Source organism: Oncorhynchus mykiss, chromosome 9 (assembly GCF_013265735.2).
Source record: "Oncorhynchus mykiss isolate Arlee chromosome 9, USDA_OmykA_1.1, whole genome shotgun sequence".
Classification (NCBI taxonomy): Eukaryota; Metazoa; Chordata; class Actinopteri; order Salmoniformes; family Salmonidae; genus Oncorhynchus; species Oncorhynchus mykiss.
Genome location: NC_048573.1, coordinates 76202514 through 76221579, shown reverse-complemented (window position 1 = coordinate 76221579; position 19066 = coordinate 76202514). Strand labels below are relative to the sequence as shown.

Below are 19066 nucleotides of genomic sequence, written 5' to 3'. Positions count from 1 at the left end.
AGATTATTACCTTCTAGTACTCCAGATTATTACCTTCTAGTACTCCAGATTATTACCTTCTAGTACTCCAGATTATTACCTTCTAGTACTCCAGATTATTACCTTGTCTTCTAGTACTCCAGATTATTACCTTCTAGTACTCCAGATTATTACCTTGTCTTCTAATACTCCAGATTATTACCTTCTAGTACTCCAGATTATTACCTTGTCTTCTAATACTCCAAATTATTACCTTCTAGTACTCCAGATTATTACCTTCTAGTACTCCAGATTATTACCTTCTAGTACTCCAGATTATTACCTTCTAGTACTCCAGATTATTACCTTCTAGTACTCCAGATTATTACCTTCTAGTACTCCAGATTATTACCTTCTAGTACTCCAGATTATTACCTTCTAGTACTCCAGATTATTACCTTCTAGTACTCCAGATTATTACCTTCTAGTACTCCAGATTATTACCTTCTAGTACTCCAGATTATTACCTTCTAGTACTCCAGATTATTACCTTGTCTTCTAGTACTCCAGATTATTACCTTCTAGTACTCCAGATTATTACCTTGTCTTCTAATACTCCAGATTATTACCTTCTAGTACTCCAGATTATTACCTTTTAGTACTCCAGATTATTACCTTCTAGTACTCCAGATTATTACCTTCTAGTACTCCAGATTATTACCTTCTAGTACTCCAGATTATTACCTTCTAGTACTCCAGATTATTACCTTGTCTTCTAGTACTCCAGATTATTACCTTCTAGTACTCCAGATTATTACCTTGTCTTCTAATACTCCAGATTATTACCTTCTAGTACTCCAGATTATTACCTTGTCTTCTAATACTCCAAATTATTACCTTCTAGTACTCCAGATTATTACCTTCTAGTACTCCAGATTATTACCTTCTAGTACTCCAGATTATTACCTTCTAGTACTCCAGATTATTACCTTCTAGTACTCCAGATTATTACCTTCTAGTACTCCAGATTATTACCTTCTAGTACTCCAGATTATTACCTTCTAGTACTCCAGATTATTACCTTCTAGTACTCCAGATTATTACCTTCTAGTACTCCAGAGTATTATCTTCTAGTACTCCAGATTATTACCTTGTCTTCTAATACTCCCATATTGTTTATTTAGAGACAAGGAGCTCCTCCTGCGGTGGCCAAAGCCCCGGTGAAGAAAGACAACCAGTGGTTTGATGTTGGCATCGTCAAGGTGACCAACACCGTGGTCACACACTACTACTTGCCCGCTGACGACCAAGCCACTGTCGATGTAAGACACTCCCACACCACGCACACACACACCACACACACTACCCGCTGACGACCAAGCCACTGTTGTGGTAAGACACTCCACACACACTACACGCTGATGACCAGGCCCCTGTCGATGTAAGACCCTATTAAGGCATCAGCATGCTTCAGTTCGGCTGGTGCCTGTGCTCACATAATCCCTTAAAAGGACCTTGGCTTGAATTATAATAATTTTTTTAAAGCGCTGATAGTACTTTTTGGCCATTTTGAGATGCCCGTAGCCTGTTTACACTTCCTCAAAATAAGTCCGAATGAATCTAAGATAACTCATGTCATTCATTTTGATGTTTTTTGCAGAGGAGATCTTTGTCGTGATTTTACGTCTTTAGATATTTAGTGCAGTATTTCTCAATGACAGAAATTTGCATGAACGAGTCGTCTCTGGTTGAGTGACAACGACTTTATTGAAGAATCCCTACTGTGGACCAATCACTGACACTGTGGACCAATCGCTGACACTGTGGACCAATCGCTGACACTGTGGACCAATCGCTGACACTGTGGACCAATCGCTGACACTGTGGACCAATCACTGACACTGTGGACCAATCACTGACACTGTGGACCAATCACTGACACTGTGGACCAATCACTGACAAATGGGGCATGGACTTCGGCTCCGAACTTCGGCTTGTCACTCAGAAACATTTTTGTGTGCCCAAACAGTCGGGAGAAAAGAAAAAGAAAAACTCTCAGAAGTCCAAAACAAACTTCACAAAATGTTGTCATAATATACGCAGTGACTCTTCCAAAGGGTTTCTGCCGGGAAGTAAGCAGACGCCTTAAAAACAAGGCTGCTGTTCTGAAGTCACTATAATGCCACCATGGAATCTATGATGATTACATTGGGTTTATATAGCGCTTCTCTAGGGCTCTTTCACTCATGCTCACTCATCCTCTCCTTCTCAAAACACTTCTGACCTTCTCGTCCAATATTTTGAGGAGGCGAGAAAGAGAGGACGCGTAGAATCCATTGCGTTTGGTTTATTTTGTGCTTTTCGAATATGCAGTGCCTTGCGAAAGTATTCGGCCCCCTTGAACTTTGCGACCTTTTGCCACATTTCAGGCTTCAAACATAAAGATATAAAACTGTATTTTTTTGTGAAGAATCAACAACAAGTGGGACACAATCATGAAGTGGAACGACATTTATTGGATATTTAACTTTTTTAACAAATCAAAAAATGAAAAATTGGGCGTGCAAAATTTTTCAGCCCCTTTACTTTCAGTGCAGAAAACTCTCTCCAGAAGTTCAGTGAGGATCTCTGAATGATCCAATGTTGACCTAAATGACTAATGATGATAAATACAATCCACCTGTGTGTAATCAAGTCTCCGTATAAATGCACCTGCACTGTGATAGTCTCAGAGGTCCGTTAAAAGCGCAGAGAGCATCATGAAGAACAAGGAACACACCAGGCAGGTCCAAGATACTGTTGTGAAGAAGTTTAAAGCCGGATTTGGATACAAAAAGATTTCCCAAGCTTTAAACATCCCAAGGAGCACTGTGCAAGCGATAATATTGAAATGGAAGGAGTATCAGACCACTGCAAATCTACCAAGACCTGGCCGTCCCTCTAAACGTTCAGCTCATACAAGGAGAAGACTGATAAGAGATGCAGCCAAGAGGCCCATGATCACTCTGGATGAACTGCAGAGATCTACAGCTGAGGTGGGAGACTCTGTCCATAGGACAACAATCAGTCGTATATTGCACAAATCTGGCCTTTATGGAAGAGTGGCAAGAAGAAAGCCATTTCTTAAAGATATCCATAAAAAGTGTCGTTTAAAGTTTGCCACAAGCCACCTGGGAGACACACCAAACATGTGGAAGAAGGTGCTCTGGTCAGATGAAACCAAAATTGAACTTTTTGGCAACAATGCAAAACGTTATGTTTGGCGTAAAAGCAACACAGCTGAACACACCATCCCCACTGTCAAGCATCATGGTTTGGGCCTGCTTTTCTTCAGCAGGGACAGGGAAGATGGTTAAAATTGATGGGAAGATGGATGGAGCCAAATACAGGACCATTCTGGAAGAAAACCTGATGGAGTCTGCAAAAGACCTGAGACTGGGACGGAGATTTGTCTTCCAACAAGACAATGATCCAAAACATAAAGCAAAATTTACAATGGAATGGTTCAAAAATAAACATATCCAGGTGTTAGAATGGCCAAGTCAAAGTCCAGACCTGAATCCAATCAAGAATCTGTGGAAAGAACTGAAAACTGCTGTTCACAAATGCTCTCCATCCAACCTCACTGAGCTCGAGCTGTTTTGCAAGGAGGAATGGAAAAAAAAATTTAGTCTCTCGATGTGCAAAACTGATAGAGACATACCCCAAGCGACTTACAGCTGTAATCGCAGCAAAAGGTGGCGCTACAAAGTATTAACTTAAGGGGGCTGAATAATTTTGCACGCCCAATTTTTCAGTTTTTGATTTGCTAAAAAAGTTTGAAATATCCAATAAATGTCGTTCCACTTCATGATTGTGTCCCACTTGTTGTTGATTCTTCACAAAAAAATACAGTTTTATATCTTTATGTTTGAAGCCTGAAATGTTGCAAAAGGTCGCAAAGTTCAAGGGGGCCGAATACTTTCGCAAGGCACTGTATATATACACACACACACACACACACAACTTAGCAGACACTTTTATCCTCAGTCATTTACAGTACATTAAGTGCATACATTTTTAATATAGGGGTGTGGTCCCTACTGGGGAAAAAAGGAAGTATTTGCCCCAGCGATGCTTTACAATGAGTTAAAGATGGAAGTAAATGAAATGCATAGGTAAAGATGTCAAATTATTTACTAGATGATTTACTCGACGGTGCTGACGGACAGGGACAATATATCCAGGGAGACATGATACATTGATGTCTCTCTGGAAGGAGATCCTCGCCCTGAGCTCATCTACTTTATTGTCCAGGAACGTTAGTGAGTAATATACTCTGAGGTGCACGCCACCTTCTTCCTCTTCTCCTGCGTTTAGGATGAATAGAGCTTGCCTCAGATTTACTAGAGGGTGCTGACGGACATGGTCGCTCTGTTTCTAGCTCCTAGACAACTTTACAGTTTTTTTTTTTTTTCTTACATTATTTCCTGCAACATTAAAATAACTTTCGGACATTAGATTGGCGGTCACCAAAAATTCAAGCCGAAACTCCACCATCTGAGCTCGGGTCCTTTGTTTGAAATTTCTACGGTAGCTTTATTCATCCAGGGGGAAGAAGGTGGCAGGCACACCATTCACCACTTCAGACTATATTAAATATACTATATATAAAGTAGATGAGCTCAGGGCGAGGATCTCCTTCCAGAGAGACATCAATGTATCATGTCTCTCTGGATATATTGTCCCTGTCCAGTCATTCAGCGGGGGTTCTCCGTCCATTGTGAGGACGGGAAGAAAGAACTCTCAAGAGACGAGGAAAGGAGGAAGGGTTTGCTTTATGACTAGCACAATCACACCATGAGTTGTTAAAGTACAGGAACTTTTGTTCTCCCTATCAAATACCCGACCCTGTCGGAAGTGTGTTCCCTCAGACCACTACTCCACTACCACTACTCTACAATACATTAAGTGTGTTCCCTCAGACCACTACTACCACTACTCTACAATACATTAAGTGTGTTACCTCAGACCACTACTACCACATCTCTTCTCCCAAGATCATTTTCTTCGGTCAACGTCACTGCTTGTTCTGGGATTTGTTTTTTACTTTTATGATTGTGTGTGTTTTGTACTGCTAGGTATTACTACTGCACTGTTGGAGTTAACGAAACAAGCATTTAGCTGCATCTTAGATCACATCTGCAAATCTGTGTACGCTACCAATTAACTTGAATTTAATTGAATCACGTCGTGTGTGTGTGTGTGACTGAACTTGTCTTGCTCTTGTAGGATGACTCTGGGGCGATCCCAGACTACAGTCAAATGAAGAAGATGGATCTCCAGCCTGGGACGGCCTATAAATTCAGAGTGGCCGGGATCAACACCTGCGGTCGGGGGAACTTCTCAGAGGTCTCGGCCTTCAAGACGTGTCTACCAGGCTTCCCCGGAGCTCCCTGTGCTATCAAGATCAGCAAGGTAACACATTTTCATTTTTACACAACAAATATGAAGGCAACGTGTACCGTGTTGGTCCCGTGCTTCAGGAGCTGAAATAAAAGATCCCAGAAAAAGCTTATTTCTCTCAAATGTTGTGCACAAATTTGTTTACATCCTTGTTAGTATTTATCCTTTTGCCAAGATAATCCATCTACTTGACAGGTGTGGCATATCAAGAAGCTGATTAAACAGCATGGTCGTTACACAGGTGCACCTTGTGCTGGGAACAATAAAAGACCACTCTTAAATGTAATGTGCAGATATGTCACACATCACAACGCCACAGATGTCTCAAGTTTTAAGTGAGCGTGCAATTGGCATGCTGACTGCAGGAATGTCCACCAGAGTTGTTGCCAGGGAATTGAATGTTCATTTCTCTACCATAAGCCGCCTCCAACATCGTTTTAGAAAATTTGGCAGTATGTCCATCCGGCCTCACAACCGCAGACCACGTGTAACCACTGCCAGCCCAGGACCTCCACTTCCGGCTTCTTCACCTGCGGGATCGTCTGAGACCAGCCACCCAGACAGCTGATGAAACTGTGGGATCGTCTGAGACCAGCCACCCGGACAGCTGATGAAACTGTGGGATCGTCTGAGACCAGCCACCCAGACAGCTGATGAAACTGTGGGATCGTCTGAGACCAGCCACCTGGACAGCTGATGAAACTGTGGGATCGTCTGAGACCAGCCACCCAGACAGCTGATGAAACTGTGGGATCGTCTGAGACCAGCCACCCAGACAGCTGATGAAACTGGGATCGTCTGAGACCAGCCACCCAGACAGCTGATGAAACTGTGGGATCGTCTGAGACCAGCCACCAGGACAGCTGATGAAACTGGGATCGTCTGAGACCAGCCACCCAGACAGCTGATGAAACTGGGGGATCGTCTGAGACCAGCCACCCGGACAGCTGATGAAACTGGGGGTTTGCAAAACCGAAGAATTTCTGCACAAACTGTCAGAAACGGTCTCAGGGAAGCTCATCTGCGTGCTCGTACGTCCTCAACAGGGCAAATGCTCACCTTCGATGGGCACTGGCACACTGTCGAAGTCTGCTCTTCACAGATGAATCCCGGTTTCAACTGTTCCAGGAAGATGGCGTCGTGAGTGCGAGCGGTTTGTTGATGTAAATGCTGTGAACAGAGTTCCCCATGGTGGGCCTATGGTATGGGCGGGCATAAGCTACAGACAATGAACACAATTGTATTATTTTCAATGGCAACTTGTATGCACAGTGATGCCGGGACGAGATCCTGAGGTCCATTTTCGTGCCATTTATCTGCCGCCATCACCTCATGTTTCAGCATGATAGTCCACGGCCCCAATGTCACAAGGATCTGTACACAATTCCGGGAAGCTGAAAATGGCCCCCTTCTTCCATGGCCTCCATACTCACCAGACACGTCACCCATTGAGCATGTTCGGGATGCTCTGGATCGACAGTGTGTTCCAGTTCCCGCCCAATATCCAGCAACTTCACACAGCCATTGAAGAGGAGTGGGACAACATTCCAACAGGCCACAATCACCAGCCTGATCCACTCTATGTGAAGGAGATTTGTCACGCTGCATGAGGCTAATGGTGGCAACACCAGATACTGACTGGGTCTCTGATCCACGACCCTACCTTTTTTTTTAAGTATCTGTGACCAACAGATTCATATCTATTCCCAAGTCATGTGAAATCCACCAGATACTGACTGGTTTTCTGATCCACTCCCTTACCTGAGGTATCTGTGACCAACAGATGCATATCTGTATTCCCAGTTGTGATATCCATAGATTAGGGCCTAATGAATATATTTAAATTGACTGATTTCCTTATGAACTGTAACTCAGAAGTTGTTGCATGGTGTTTTTTATATTTTTTGTTCAGTGTAATTTATTTAACTACGAAAGTTGTTTTAAAAAAACTTGTTTTTGAACGTCCTTTGCCCAGGGAGCGTTATTTATTTATTATTTTAATGGTTTATTTTGTTTCTTTGAATGTGTGTTCAAAACTCAGAACACACCATGTCAGAGGTCAGTAATGCTACATTTGTCTCCCTCTCTCTCTTCTCTCTCCTCTCTTCTCTCTCCTCTCTCCACTCTCCTCTCTCTCTCCTCTGTCTCTCTTCCCTCTCTCTCTCTCCCCACTCCTCCCCTCTTCCCTCTCTCCCTCTCTCTCTTCCCTCTCTCTCTCCCTTCTTCTCTCTCTCCCCACTCCTCCTCTCTCCCCTCTCTCTCTCTCCCTCTCTCTCTCCCCTCTTCCCTCTCTCTCTCCCTTCTTCTCTCTCTCCCCACTCCTCCTCTCTCCCCTCAGAGCCCAGACGGCGCCCACCTGACCTGGGAGCCTCCGTCGGTCACATCTGGTAAGATCATTGAGTACTCGGTGTACCTGGCCATCCAGAGCGCCCAGAGCGGGGAGCAGGCCAAGCCCACCACCACCACCACCCCAGCCCAGCTGGCTTTCATGCGAGTGTTCTGTGGGCCCAACCCTTCCTGCCTGGTGCAGTCGTCCAGCCTCTCCAACGCACACATAGACTACACCACCAAGCCTGCCATCATCTTCCGCATCGCAGCCCGCAACGAGAAAGGTTACGGCCCTGCCACGCAGGTCAGGTGGCTCCAAGGTACGGAACGCTAAGCTAGCCGCCTCTGTCTCTCTCTAAAGTGTTTGAATCGTGTCACTAATTCCTCATTGTGTTTTTGTAGTTTGTGCTGCACTTAAGTGAAACAGAGCTCTCCCATTGATCTCAAAGGGAATTAATTCCCTGTATCAATCAATACATATGAACGAAAGGTTGATATTTTATTATAACCAGAGGACTCTGGTTATTTATAATGGAACGAATCCAAACTTGACTTGTGTTGACCTTGATATATTGAAATGAAGATTGATGTACCCCATAGCAACAACCATAGCAACAACCATAGCAACAACCATACTTCATGATGCTCTTTCCTTTAAAAAATAAAAATAAAGCTAACGTGTTTGCCACATTTACTCTTTGACAAGTTTTTAAAGCGTCTTTGAGATTTTCGTTTGAATGAAAAGTGCTATAATAAAATATATTATTACAATCCTATGTCCTCTCCCTGTAGAGATGGGTAAAGATGGCGTTGCAGCTAAACCAACTGCTAAGAGACCAGGCTCCTCACCTGACATGTGAGTACCATTCATCCCCCTCTCTCTCTGTTTCTCTCTCTGTCTCGGTCTCTCTCTGTTTCTCTGTCTCGATCTCTCTCTGTTTCTCTGTCTCGGTCTCTCTCTCTCGGTCTCTCTCTGTCTGTCTGTGTCTGTCTGTCTGTCTCTGTCTGTCTGTCTCTGTCTGTCTGTCTGTCTCTGTGTTTCTGTCTGTTTCTGTCTTTCTCTGTCTCTCTCTGTCTCTCTCTGTCTGTCTCTCTCTCTGTGTCTCTGTCTCTCTCTCTGTGTCTCTGTCTCTCTGTGTCTCTGTCTCTCTGTCTCTCTCTCTCTGTCTCTGTCTCTCTCTGTGTCTGTGTCTCTCTCTGTGTCTCTCTCTCTCTCTGTGTCTCTCTCTCTCTCTGTCTGTCTGTCTCTCTCTCTGTATGTCGGTCTCTCTCTGTCTCTCTTATCCACATTAAATAATAGGTTATTTAACTATACATTCCTAAAAATAAATTTAAAAATGCCATGAATTTATTTGAACAAAGTACTTGAGTAGTCAGTTGTGACCCCTCTGTCATAATTCTTAACTTTACGCTCAACTTCTAACGCTCCACTAGGATATTTTGGTATTTGTTTAATTAGTCCGCTGTTGATGCAGTCCCAAAACGCTTTGCATGTCAGCAATTAACTTTTCAAGATATCAAACAAAACCACCAAGCCCGGTACGATGCGTTTTGCCTCATACCGGCTGTATTTCTGCCAGAGTTTCTGATCAAGATCTTAGATCAACATGAAATGACTCGATACAACATCACTTCAGAGATGCACACAACAACAAAAAACAATTATAACATTCAACACAGGTGAACATTAAACTCTCAACTTTTATTCTGGTCTTGACTCTCAGCTCCACTCCTATAACGCTCTCTCGTGACTCCTTTAACAGCCCCCCTGTCTATGTTCATCTGTTGACTGGTGTTGTTTCTCTCCTTTAGGAAAGCTGCCGGTCCAAAGAAGGCCAGATCAGACCAGTAAAGGGAGTTTCCTTCTCCTCCTCCCCTTGTTGTCCACGATGACTATTACTGAACTGAATACAACACCCCTCACCAACTACCTACGATATCCTTGCCTCAACCTCAGCCCCACAAACCTGGACTCAGACCGGCCCACAAACCTGGACCCAGACCGGCCCACAAACCTGGACCCAGACCGGTCGCCCCTCCCCCCCCCCCCAAACCACCCATCATTCACAAAATGGCGGCAAGAAAAACCCAGATGAAATTAATCCCAGAGCCCTGCCCTCGTCACTCGAGGTTGTGGTGCCCACGGACACCTTGTTTCCAACCTCCTGTTCTCTCTATTGGTTTATTACTGATCTTCTGTTAAAATGGTTGAAAGCACACAATTACATTTTTCTTGGCTTTTTTATTTTATTTTTAATTTTTAATGATTTTCGGTGAAATCAACAAACAAACAAAATACTATAAAAAAAACAACACTGTGGAGTTTTAACTGTAGTTGCTAGCTAGTTCTTTTCGTCTCTGTCCCATGCTTTTTCTCCATCACGGTTTATCAACACAAGTCATTACACAGCACAAATAGCTGTTTATGTCCGATGTCATTTGCGCTTCGGGTCGATTGGTCACATGTAGAAGGATCAGACGGTTGCTATGGAAGAACACAGCGTCATCACGTTGTCATGGGGACAAAAAACACACCGATATTGGAAAACAGACAGCACTTGGTGAGGACAGAGTGTTTCTCCATTGAAGGGGAGTCGTCGTCGTCGTCATCATCATCATCATCAACCGATTTAAGACTTCATATTTGTCCCGGCTTTGTGACATCACTGTGTTCGCCCGCGCCACAAGGGAGTAAAAAAAAAGAACGAGAGTTTCACTCAAGTAAAGAAAAGGAAGTAGTAGGTTTAGGATTCTAATTCTCTAGTCTGTTTCCTTTCGTTGGAGGGTGTGTGGACACTGGCTGACTGCCAACCAGGGTGAAAAGTACAATGTTATTTTTTTTTTTTTACAGCCTTTATTCGCCAGGTAATGTGCCACTTATTTCAGAATTGGTGGTCTAATGAGCCGGTAAATAAGGACTTTTTGTTACTTGCTCTGCTGCGGAAGATGAAAGAACAGAAACGAAAGATTTGACTGAACGAAAGAGGCGAGTGAATGTTTTTTTTTGTTTGGTTTATACTTTCAATAATAAAAAATAAAAAAATGTAATTAAAGGAATTGATTCGCAGAGAGAAAAGCTCCTCGTCGTCTCAACCTGTCGATAGTCCACGGAATCCATTTGTTGACATCTATGGAATTTAGAAGGTTCTTTTTGTTCCAAACCTTGTTTTTTTAGAGTTCTGAGAATTAACTGGGATATTTTCTGCCCCCCCCCCCCCCTCCAAATGCGGACAAACTGTTGATATTGATAACCATTCTCATTACTTTTGGTGTATTGTTGTTGTTGTTATTATTATTTGCTTTACATATGTTTAGGTATGCAAGTGTGTGTGATGTTTTCCATGTAGTTGACATGTATTTTTGAAACGGAGCATTTTATTTACCGAGAGGTGGGAAATGTTCGTTATGAAGAATGATTGAATGGTGCAGCAGCAAACAGGGTTTGAGCTCAGTTGTAAATTAGTTCCTTCCTTCACGTAGCAAGTAAAGTTGAAAAAAAATAAAATACAAAATAAAAAATAATCTCTTTTTTATATAATTATCTGTAACAAAAAAAATGTTTTTACAGGTTTGTCATCTTGGTTGCTTTATGTCTTGATATATATATATATATAAAAAAACAACTAAAAAAATCTGAAAATGTCTTGTCTCCCTGCTCAGTAATGTCTTGTCTCCCTGCTCAGTAATGTCTTGTCACCAGTGGAGGAAAAAAGTACCCAATTCTCATACTTGCGTAAAAAGTAAGGATACCTTTATAGAAAATGACTCGAGTGAAAGTTACCCAATAAAATACTACTTGAGTAAAGGTTTAAAAAGTATTTGGGTTTTAAATGTACATAAGTATTAAAAGTAAATGTATAAATCATTTTAAATTCCTTATTAAGAAAACCGGACGGCACGATGTTCTTGTTTAATTTACGGCTAGCCAGGGGAACACTCCAACACTCAGACATCATTTATAGATAGCTAGGGGTACACTCCAACACTCAGACATCATTACAAATAGCCAGGGGAACACTCCAACACTCAGACATAATTTACAGATAGCCAGGGTACACTCCAACACTCAGACATCATTACAGATAGCCAGGGGAACACTCCAGCACTCAGACATAATTTACAGATAGCCAGGGTACACTCCAACACTCAGACATCATTACAGATAGCCAGGGGTACACTCCAACACTCAGACATCATTACAAATAGCCAGGGGTACACTCCAGCACTCAGACATAATTTACAGATAGCCAGGGTACACTCCAACACTCAGACATCATTACAGATAGCCAGGGGTACACTCCAACACTCAGACATCATTACAAATAGCCAGGGGAACACTCCAACACTCAGACATCATTACAGATAGCCAGGGGAACACTCCAGCACTCAGACATAATTTACAGATAGCCAGGGTACACTCCAACACTCAGACATCATTTACAGATAGCTAGGGGTACACTCCAACACTCAGACATCATTACAGATAGCCAGGGTACACTCCAACACTCAGACATCATTACAGATAGCCAGGGGAACACTCCAGCACTCAGACATAATTTACAGATAGCCAGGGTACACTCCAACACTCAGACATCATTTACAGATAGCTAGGGGTACACTCCAACACTCAGACATCATTACAGATAGCCAGGGTACACTCCAACACTCAGACATCATTACAGATAGCCAGGGGTACACTCCAACACTCAGACATCATTACAGATAGCCAGGGTACACTCCAACACTCAGACATCATTACAGATAGCCAGGGGTACACTCCAACACTCAGACATCATTTACAAACAAAGCATTTGTGTTTAGTGAGTCCTCCAGACCAGAGGCAGTAGGGATGACCAGGGATGTTCTCTGTTTAGTGAGTCCTCCAGATCAGAGGCAGTAGGGATGACCAGGGCTGTTCTCTGTTTAGTGAGTCCACCAGATCAGAGACAGTAGGGATGACCAGGGATGTTCTCTGTTTAGTGAGTCCACCAGATCAGAGACAGTAGGGATGTTTAGTGAGTCCACCAGATCAGAGACAGTAGGGATGACCAGGGATGTTCTCTGTTTAGTGAGTCCTCCAGATCAGAGGCAGTAGGGATGACCAGGGATGTTCTCTGTTTAGTGAGTCCTCCAGATCAGAGGCAGTAGGGATGACCAGGGGTGTTCTCTGTTTAGTGAGTCCATCAGATCAGAGGCAGTAGGGATGTTTAGTGAGTCCTCCAGATCAGAGACAATAGGGATGTTTAGTGAGTCCTCCAGATCAGAGACAGTAGGGATGTTTAGTGAGTCCTCCAGATCAGAGACAGTAGGGATGTTTAGTGAGTCCTCCAGATCAGAGACAGTAGGGATGTTTAGTGAGTCCTCCAGATCAGAGGCAGTAGGGATGACCAGGGATGTTCTCTGTTTAGTGAGTCCTCCAGATCAGAGACAATAGGGATGTTTAGTGAGTCCTCCAGATCAGAGACAGTAGGGATGTTTAGTGAGTCCTCCAGATCAGAGGCAGTAGGGATGACCAGGGATGTTCTCTGTTTAGTGAGTCCACCAGATCAGAGGCAGTAGGGATGACCAGGGGTGTTCTCTGTTTAGTGAGTCCACCAGATCAGAGGCAGTAGATGACCAGGGATGTTCTCTGTTTAGTGAGTCCTCCAGATCAGAGGCAGTAGGGATGACCAGGGATGTTCTCTGTTTAGTGAGTCCTCCAGATCAGAGGCAGTAGGGATGACCAGGGATGTTCTCTGTTTAGTGAGTCCTCCAGATCAGAGGCAGTAGGGATGACCAGGGATGTTCTCTGTTTAGTGAGTCCTCCAGATCAGAGGCAGTAGGGATGACCAGGGATGTTCTCTGTTTAGTGAGTCCTCCAGATCAGAGGCAGTAGGGATGACCAGGGATGTTCTCTGTTTAGTGAGTCCTCCAGATCAGAGGCAGTAGGGATGACCAGGGATGTTCTCTGTTTAGTGAGTCCTCCAGATCAGAGGCAGTAGGGATGACCAGGGATGTTCTCTGTTTAGTGAGTCCTCCAGATCAGAGGCAGTAGGGATGACCAGGGATGTTCTCTGTTTAGTGAGTCCTCCAGATCAGAGGCAGTAGGGATGACCAGGGATGTTCTCTGTTTAGTGAGTCCTCCAGATCAGAGGCAGTAGGGATGACCAGGGATGTTCTCTGTTTAGTGAGTCCTCCAGATCAGAGGCAGTAGGGATGACCAGGGATGTTCTCTGTTTAGTGAGTCCTCCAGATCAGAGGCAGTAGGGATGACCAGGGGTGTTCTCTGTTTAGTGAGTCCTCCAGATCAGAGACAGTAGGGATGACCAGGGATGTTCTCTGTTTAGTGAGTCCTCCAGATCAGAGGCAGTAGGGATGACCAGGGATGTTCTCTGTTTAGTGAGTCATCCAGATCAGAGGCAGTAGGGAGGACCAGGGATGTTCTCTGTTTAGTGAGTCCTCCAGATCAGTGGCAGTAGGGATGACCAGGGATGTTCTCTGTTTAGTGAGTCCTCCAGATCAGAGGCAGTAGAGATGACCAGGGATGTTCTCTGTTTAGTGAGTCCTCCAGATCAGAGGCAGTAGGGATGACCAGGGATGTTCTCTGTTTAGTGAGTCCTCCAGATCAGAGGCAGTAGGGAGGACCAGGGATGTTCTCTGTTTAGTGAGTCCTCCAGATCAGAGGCAGTAGGGAGGACCAGGGATGTTCTCTGTTTAGTGAGTCCTCCAGATCAGAGACAGTAGGGATGACCAGGGATGTTCTCTGTTTAGTGAGTCCTCCAGATCAGAGGCAGTAGGGATGACCAGGGATGTTCTCTGTTTAGTGAGTCATCCAGATCAGAGGCAGTAGGGAGGACCAGGGATGTTCTCTGTTTAGTGAGTCCTCCAGATCAGTGGCAGTAGGGATGACCAGGGATGTTCTCTGTTTAGTGAGTCCTCCAGATCAGAGGCAGTAGAGATGACCAGGGATGTTCTCTGTTTAGTGAGTCCTCCAGATCAGAGGCAGTAGGGATGACCAGGGATGTTCTCTGTTTAGTGAGTCCTCCAGATCAGAGGCAGTAGGGAGGACCAGGGATGTTCTCTGTTTAGTGAGTCCACCAGATCAGAGGCAGTAGGGATGACCAGGGATGTTCTCTGTTTAGTGAGTCCACCAGATCAGAGGCAGTAGGGATGACCAGGGATGTTCTCTGTTTAGTGAGTCCTCCAGATCAGAGGCAGTAGGGATGACCAGGGATGTTCTCTGTTTAGTGAGTCCTCCAGATCAGAGGCAGTAGGGATGACCAGGGGTGTTCTCTGTTTAGTGAGTCCTCCAGATCAGAGGCAGTAGGGATGACCAGGGGTGTTCTCTGTTTAGTGAGTCCTCCAGATCAGAGGCAGTAGGGATGACCAGGGATGTTCTCTGTTTAGTGAGTCCTCCAGATCAGAGGCAGTAGGGATGACCAGGGATGTTCTCTGTTTAGTGAGTCCTCCAGATCAGAGGCAGTAGGGATGACCAGGGATGTTCTCTGTTTAGTGAGTCCTCCAGATCAGAGGCAGTAGGGATGACCAGGGATGTTCTCTGTTTAGTGAGTCCTCCAGATCAGAGGCAGTAGGGATGACCAGGGGTGTTCTCTGTTTAGTGAGTCCTCCAGATCAGAGGCAGTAGAGATGACCAGGGATGTTCTCTGTTTAGTGAGTCCTCCAGATTAGAGACAGTAGGGATGACCAGGGATGTTCTCTGTTTAGTGAGTCATCCAGATCAGAGGCAGTAGGGAGGACCAGGGATGTTCTCTGTTTAGTGAGTCCTCCAGATCAGTGGCAGTAGGGATGACCAGGGATGTTCTCTGTTTAGTGAGTCCTCCAGATCAGAGGCAGTAGAGATGACCAGGGATGTTCTCTGTTTAGTGAGTCCTCCAGATCAGAGGCAGTAGGGATGACCAGGGATGTTCTCTGTTTAGTGAGTCCTCCAGATCAGAGGCAGTAGGGAGGACCAGGGATGTTCTCTGTTTAGTGAGTCCTCCAGATCAGAGGCAGTAGGGAGGACCAGGGATGTTCTCTGTTTAGTGAGTCCTCCAGATCAGAGGCTGTAGGGACGACCAGGGATGTTCTCTGTTTAGTCAGTCCTCCAGATCAGAGACAGTAGGGATGACCAGGGATGTTCTCTGTTTAGTGAGTCCTCCAGATCAGAGGCAGTAGGGATGACCAGGGATGTTCTCTGTTTAGTGAGTCATCCAGATCAGAGGCAGTAGGGAGGACCAGGGATGTTCTCTGTTTAGTGAGTCCTCCAGATCAGTGGCAGTAGGGATGACCAGGGATGTTCTCTGTTTAGTGAGTCCTCCAGATCAGAGGCAGTAGAGATGACCAGGGATGTTCTCTGTTTAGTGAGTCCTCCAGATCAGAGGCAGTAGGGATGACCAGGGATGTTCTCTGTTTAGTGAGTCCTCCAGATCAGAGGCAGTAGGGAGGACCAGGGATGTTCTCTGTTTAGTGAGTCCTCCAGATCAGAGGCAGTAGGGAGGACCAGGGATGTTCTCTGTTTAGTGAGTCCTCCAGATCAGAGGCTGTAGGGACGACCAGGGATGTTCTCTGTTTAGTCAGTCCTCCAGATCAGAGGCAGTAGGGATGACCAGGGATGTTCTCTGTTTAGTGAGTCCTCCAGATCAGAGACAGTAGGGATGACCAGGGATGTTCTCTGTTTAGTGAGTCCTCCAGATCAGAGACAGTAGGGATGAGCAGGGATGTTCTCTGTTTAGTGAGTCCTCCAGATCAGAGACAGTAGGGATGACCAGGGATGTTCTCTGTTTAGTGAGTCCTCCAGATCAGAGGCAGTAGGGATGACCAGGGATGTTCTCTGTTTAGTGAGTCCTCCAGATCAGAGACAGTAGGGATGACCAGGGATGTTCTCTGTTTAGTGAGTCCTCCAGATCAGAGACAGTAGGGATGACCAGGGATGTTCTCTGTTTAGTGAGTCCTCCAGATCAGAGGCAGTAGGGATGACCAGGGATGTTCTCTGTTTAGTGAGTCCTCCAGATCAGAGGCAGTAGGGATGACCAGGGATGTTCTCTGTTTAGTGAGTCCTCCAGATCAGAGACAGTAGGGATGACCAGGGATGTTCTCTGTTTAGTGAGTCCTCCAGATCAGAGGCAGTAGAGATGACCAGGGATGTTCTCTGTTTAGTGAGTCCTCCAGATCAGAGGCAGTAGGGTGACCAGGGATGTTCTCTGTTTAGTGAGTCATCCAGATCAGAGGCAGTAGGGTGACCAGGGATGTTCTCTGTTTAGTGAGTCCTCCAGATCAGAGGCAGTAGAGATGACCAGGGATGTTCTCTGTTTAGTGAGTCCTCCAGATCAGAGGCAGTAGAGATGACCAGGGATGTTCTCTGTTTAGTGAGTCCTCCAGATCAGAGGCAGTAGGGTGACCAGGGATGTTCTCTGTTTAGTGAGTCCTCCAGATCAGAGGCAGTAGGGATGACCAGGGATGTTCTCTGTTTAGTGAGTCCTCCATATCAGAGGCAGTCGGGATGACCAGGGATGTTCTCTGTTTAGTGAGTCCTCCAGATCAGAGTCAGTAGGGATGACCAGGGATGTTCTCTGTTTAGTGAGTCCTCCAGATCAGAGGCAGTAGGGATGACCAGAGGGATGTTCTCTGTTTAGTGAGTCCTCCAGATCAGAGGCAGTAGGGATGACCAGGGATGTTCTCTGTTTAGTGAGTCCTCCAGATCAGAGGCAGTAGGGATGACAGTAGGTAACAAGTACTTTTGGATGTTGTGGAAAATGTATTTGAGTAGAAAGTACATTATTTTCTTTAGGAATGTAGTGAAGTAAAAGTTGTAAAAAAAATATTAATAGGTAAGTACAAATACCCACAAAAACTACTTTTTTTAAGGCCATTTTCAAGGTTAAAATAAGCATAATAGAAATTATAGGACATTTTATGGTAAACATCCTTAACCTTTCAACTTAAACAGTGGATTATCAAAACAAACACAAACTATGGAATGGATGCTTTAAAAGAAAAAAAACTTAAAAGCGTAATATAACGGAATGAAAAGACATGCAAATACACAGAAAATACAAAGTCATGTTGTACAACTACAGTTGTGGTCTGAATGGCCATGAAGGACCTCAGTGGGATGATGCACTGTAGAACCTCTCAGCAGACTCCACCAGAAGATCTTGACTTTGTCAGAGTCTGACTTTGTGGGCCAGAGAGTAATGTCACATGTAATGTCATTTTTAAACGGTAAAAATATACAAGTAGCCAAATTAGGATAGTCACAGATTTTGAACAAATTCAGTGATCAAATCTACTAATGGACTATTTAATCATACTGTGCATACTTAAACTATGGCATAAACCTTTATAGTTGATTTTTTGGCATTCTTAAAAACATGCATTTACACTTGTTCCATCATTTTGGTCAAACTTGGGCATTAGCAAACAAAAATTATTTTCTCATACAGTCGAAGTCGGGAAGTTTACAACTCAGGTTGGAGTCATTAAAACTAGTTTTTCAACCACTCCACACATTTCTTGTTTTGGCAAGTCGATTAGGACATCTAATTTGTACATGACACAAGTCATTTTTCCAACAATTGTTTACAGGCAGATTATTTCACTTATAATTCACTGTATCACAATTCCAGTGGGTCAGAAGTTTACCTACACTAAGTTGACTGTGCCTTTAAACAGCTTGGAAAATTCCAGAAAATTATGTCATGTCTTTAGAAGCTTCTGATAGGCTAATTGACACCATTTGAGTCAATTGGAGGTGTGGATGTATTTCAAGGCCTACCTTCAAACTCAGTGCCTTTGCTTGACGTCATGGGAAAATCAAAAGAAATCAGCCCTTAGAAAGTCTGGTTCATCCTTGGGAGCAATTTCCAAACGCCTGAAGGTACCACGTTTATCTGTACAAACAATAGTACGCAAGTATAAACACCATGGGACTACGCAGCCCTCATACCCCTCAGGAAGAAGACGCGTTCTGTCTCCTAGAGATGAACGTACTTTGGTGCGGAAAGTGCAAATCAATCCTTGTGAAGCTGCAGGAGGAAACAGGTACAAAAGTATCTATCCACAGTAAAACAAGTCCTATATCGACATAACCTGAAAGGCCGCTCAGCAAGGAGGAAGCCACTGCTCCAAAACCGCCATAAAAAGCCAGACTACGGTTTGCAACTGCACATGGGGACAAAGATTGTACTTTTTGGAGAAGTGTCCTCTGGCCTGGTGTAAAAAAAAATAGAACTGTTTGGTCATAATGACCATCGTTATGTTTGGAGGAAAAGGGGGGACGCTTGAATGCCGAAGAACATCATTCCAACCGTGAAGCACGGGGGTGGCAACATCATGTTGTGGGGGTGCTTTGCTGCAG

The 19066-nt window shown here is 44.4% G+C and overlaps 1 protein-coding gene across 5 annotated transcripts in view; it reads left to right on the top strand.

Annotated features, from left to right (window-relative positions):
- Positions 1-11546, top strand: part of hcfc1b (host cell factor C1b) — a 73144-nt gene extending 61598 nt beyond the window's left edge. For all 5 annotated transcript variants that reach the window (XM_036989073.1, XM_036989072.1, XM_036989071.1 and 2 more), the window contains 5 exons: positions 1143-1280; positions 5230-5415; positions 7742-8051; positions 8524-8587; positions 9544-11546. In XM_036989073.1, the coding sequence (XP_036844968.1) occupies positions 1143-1280; positions 5230-5415; positions 7742-8051; positions 8524-8587; positions 9544-9583 (738 nt within the window). In that variant the 3' untranslated portion in view covers positions 9584-11546. The remainder of the gene's footprint in view (positions 1-1142; positions 1281-5229; positions 5416-7741; positions 8052-8523; positions 8588-9543) is intronic.
- Positions 11547-19066: the final 7520 nt, after the last annotated feature.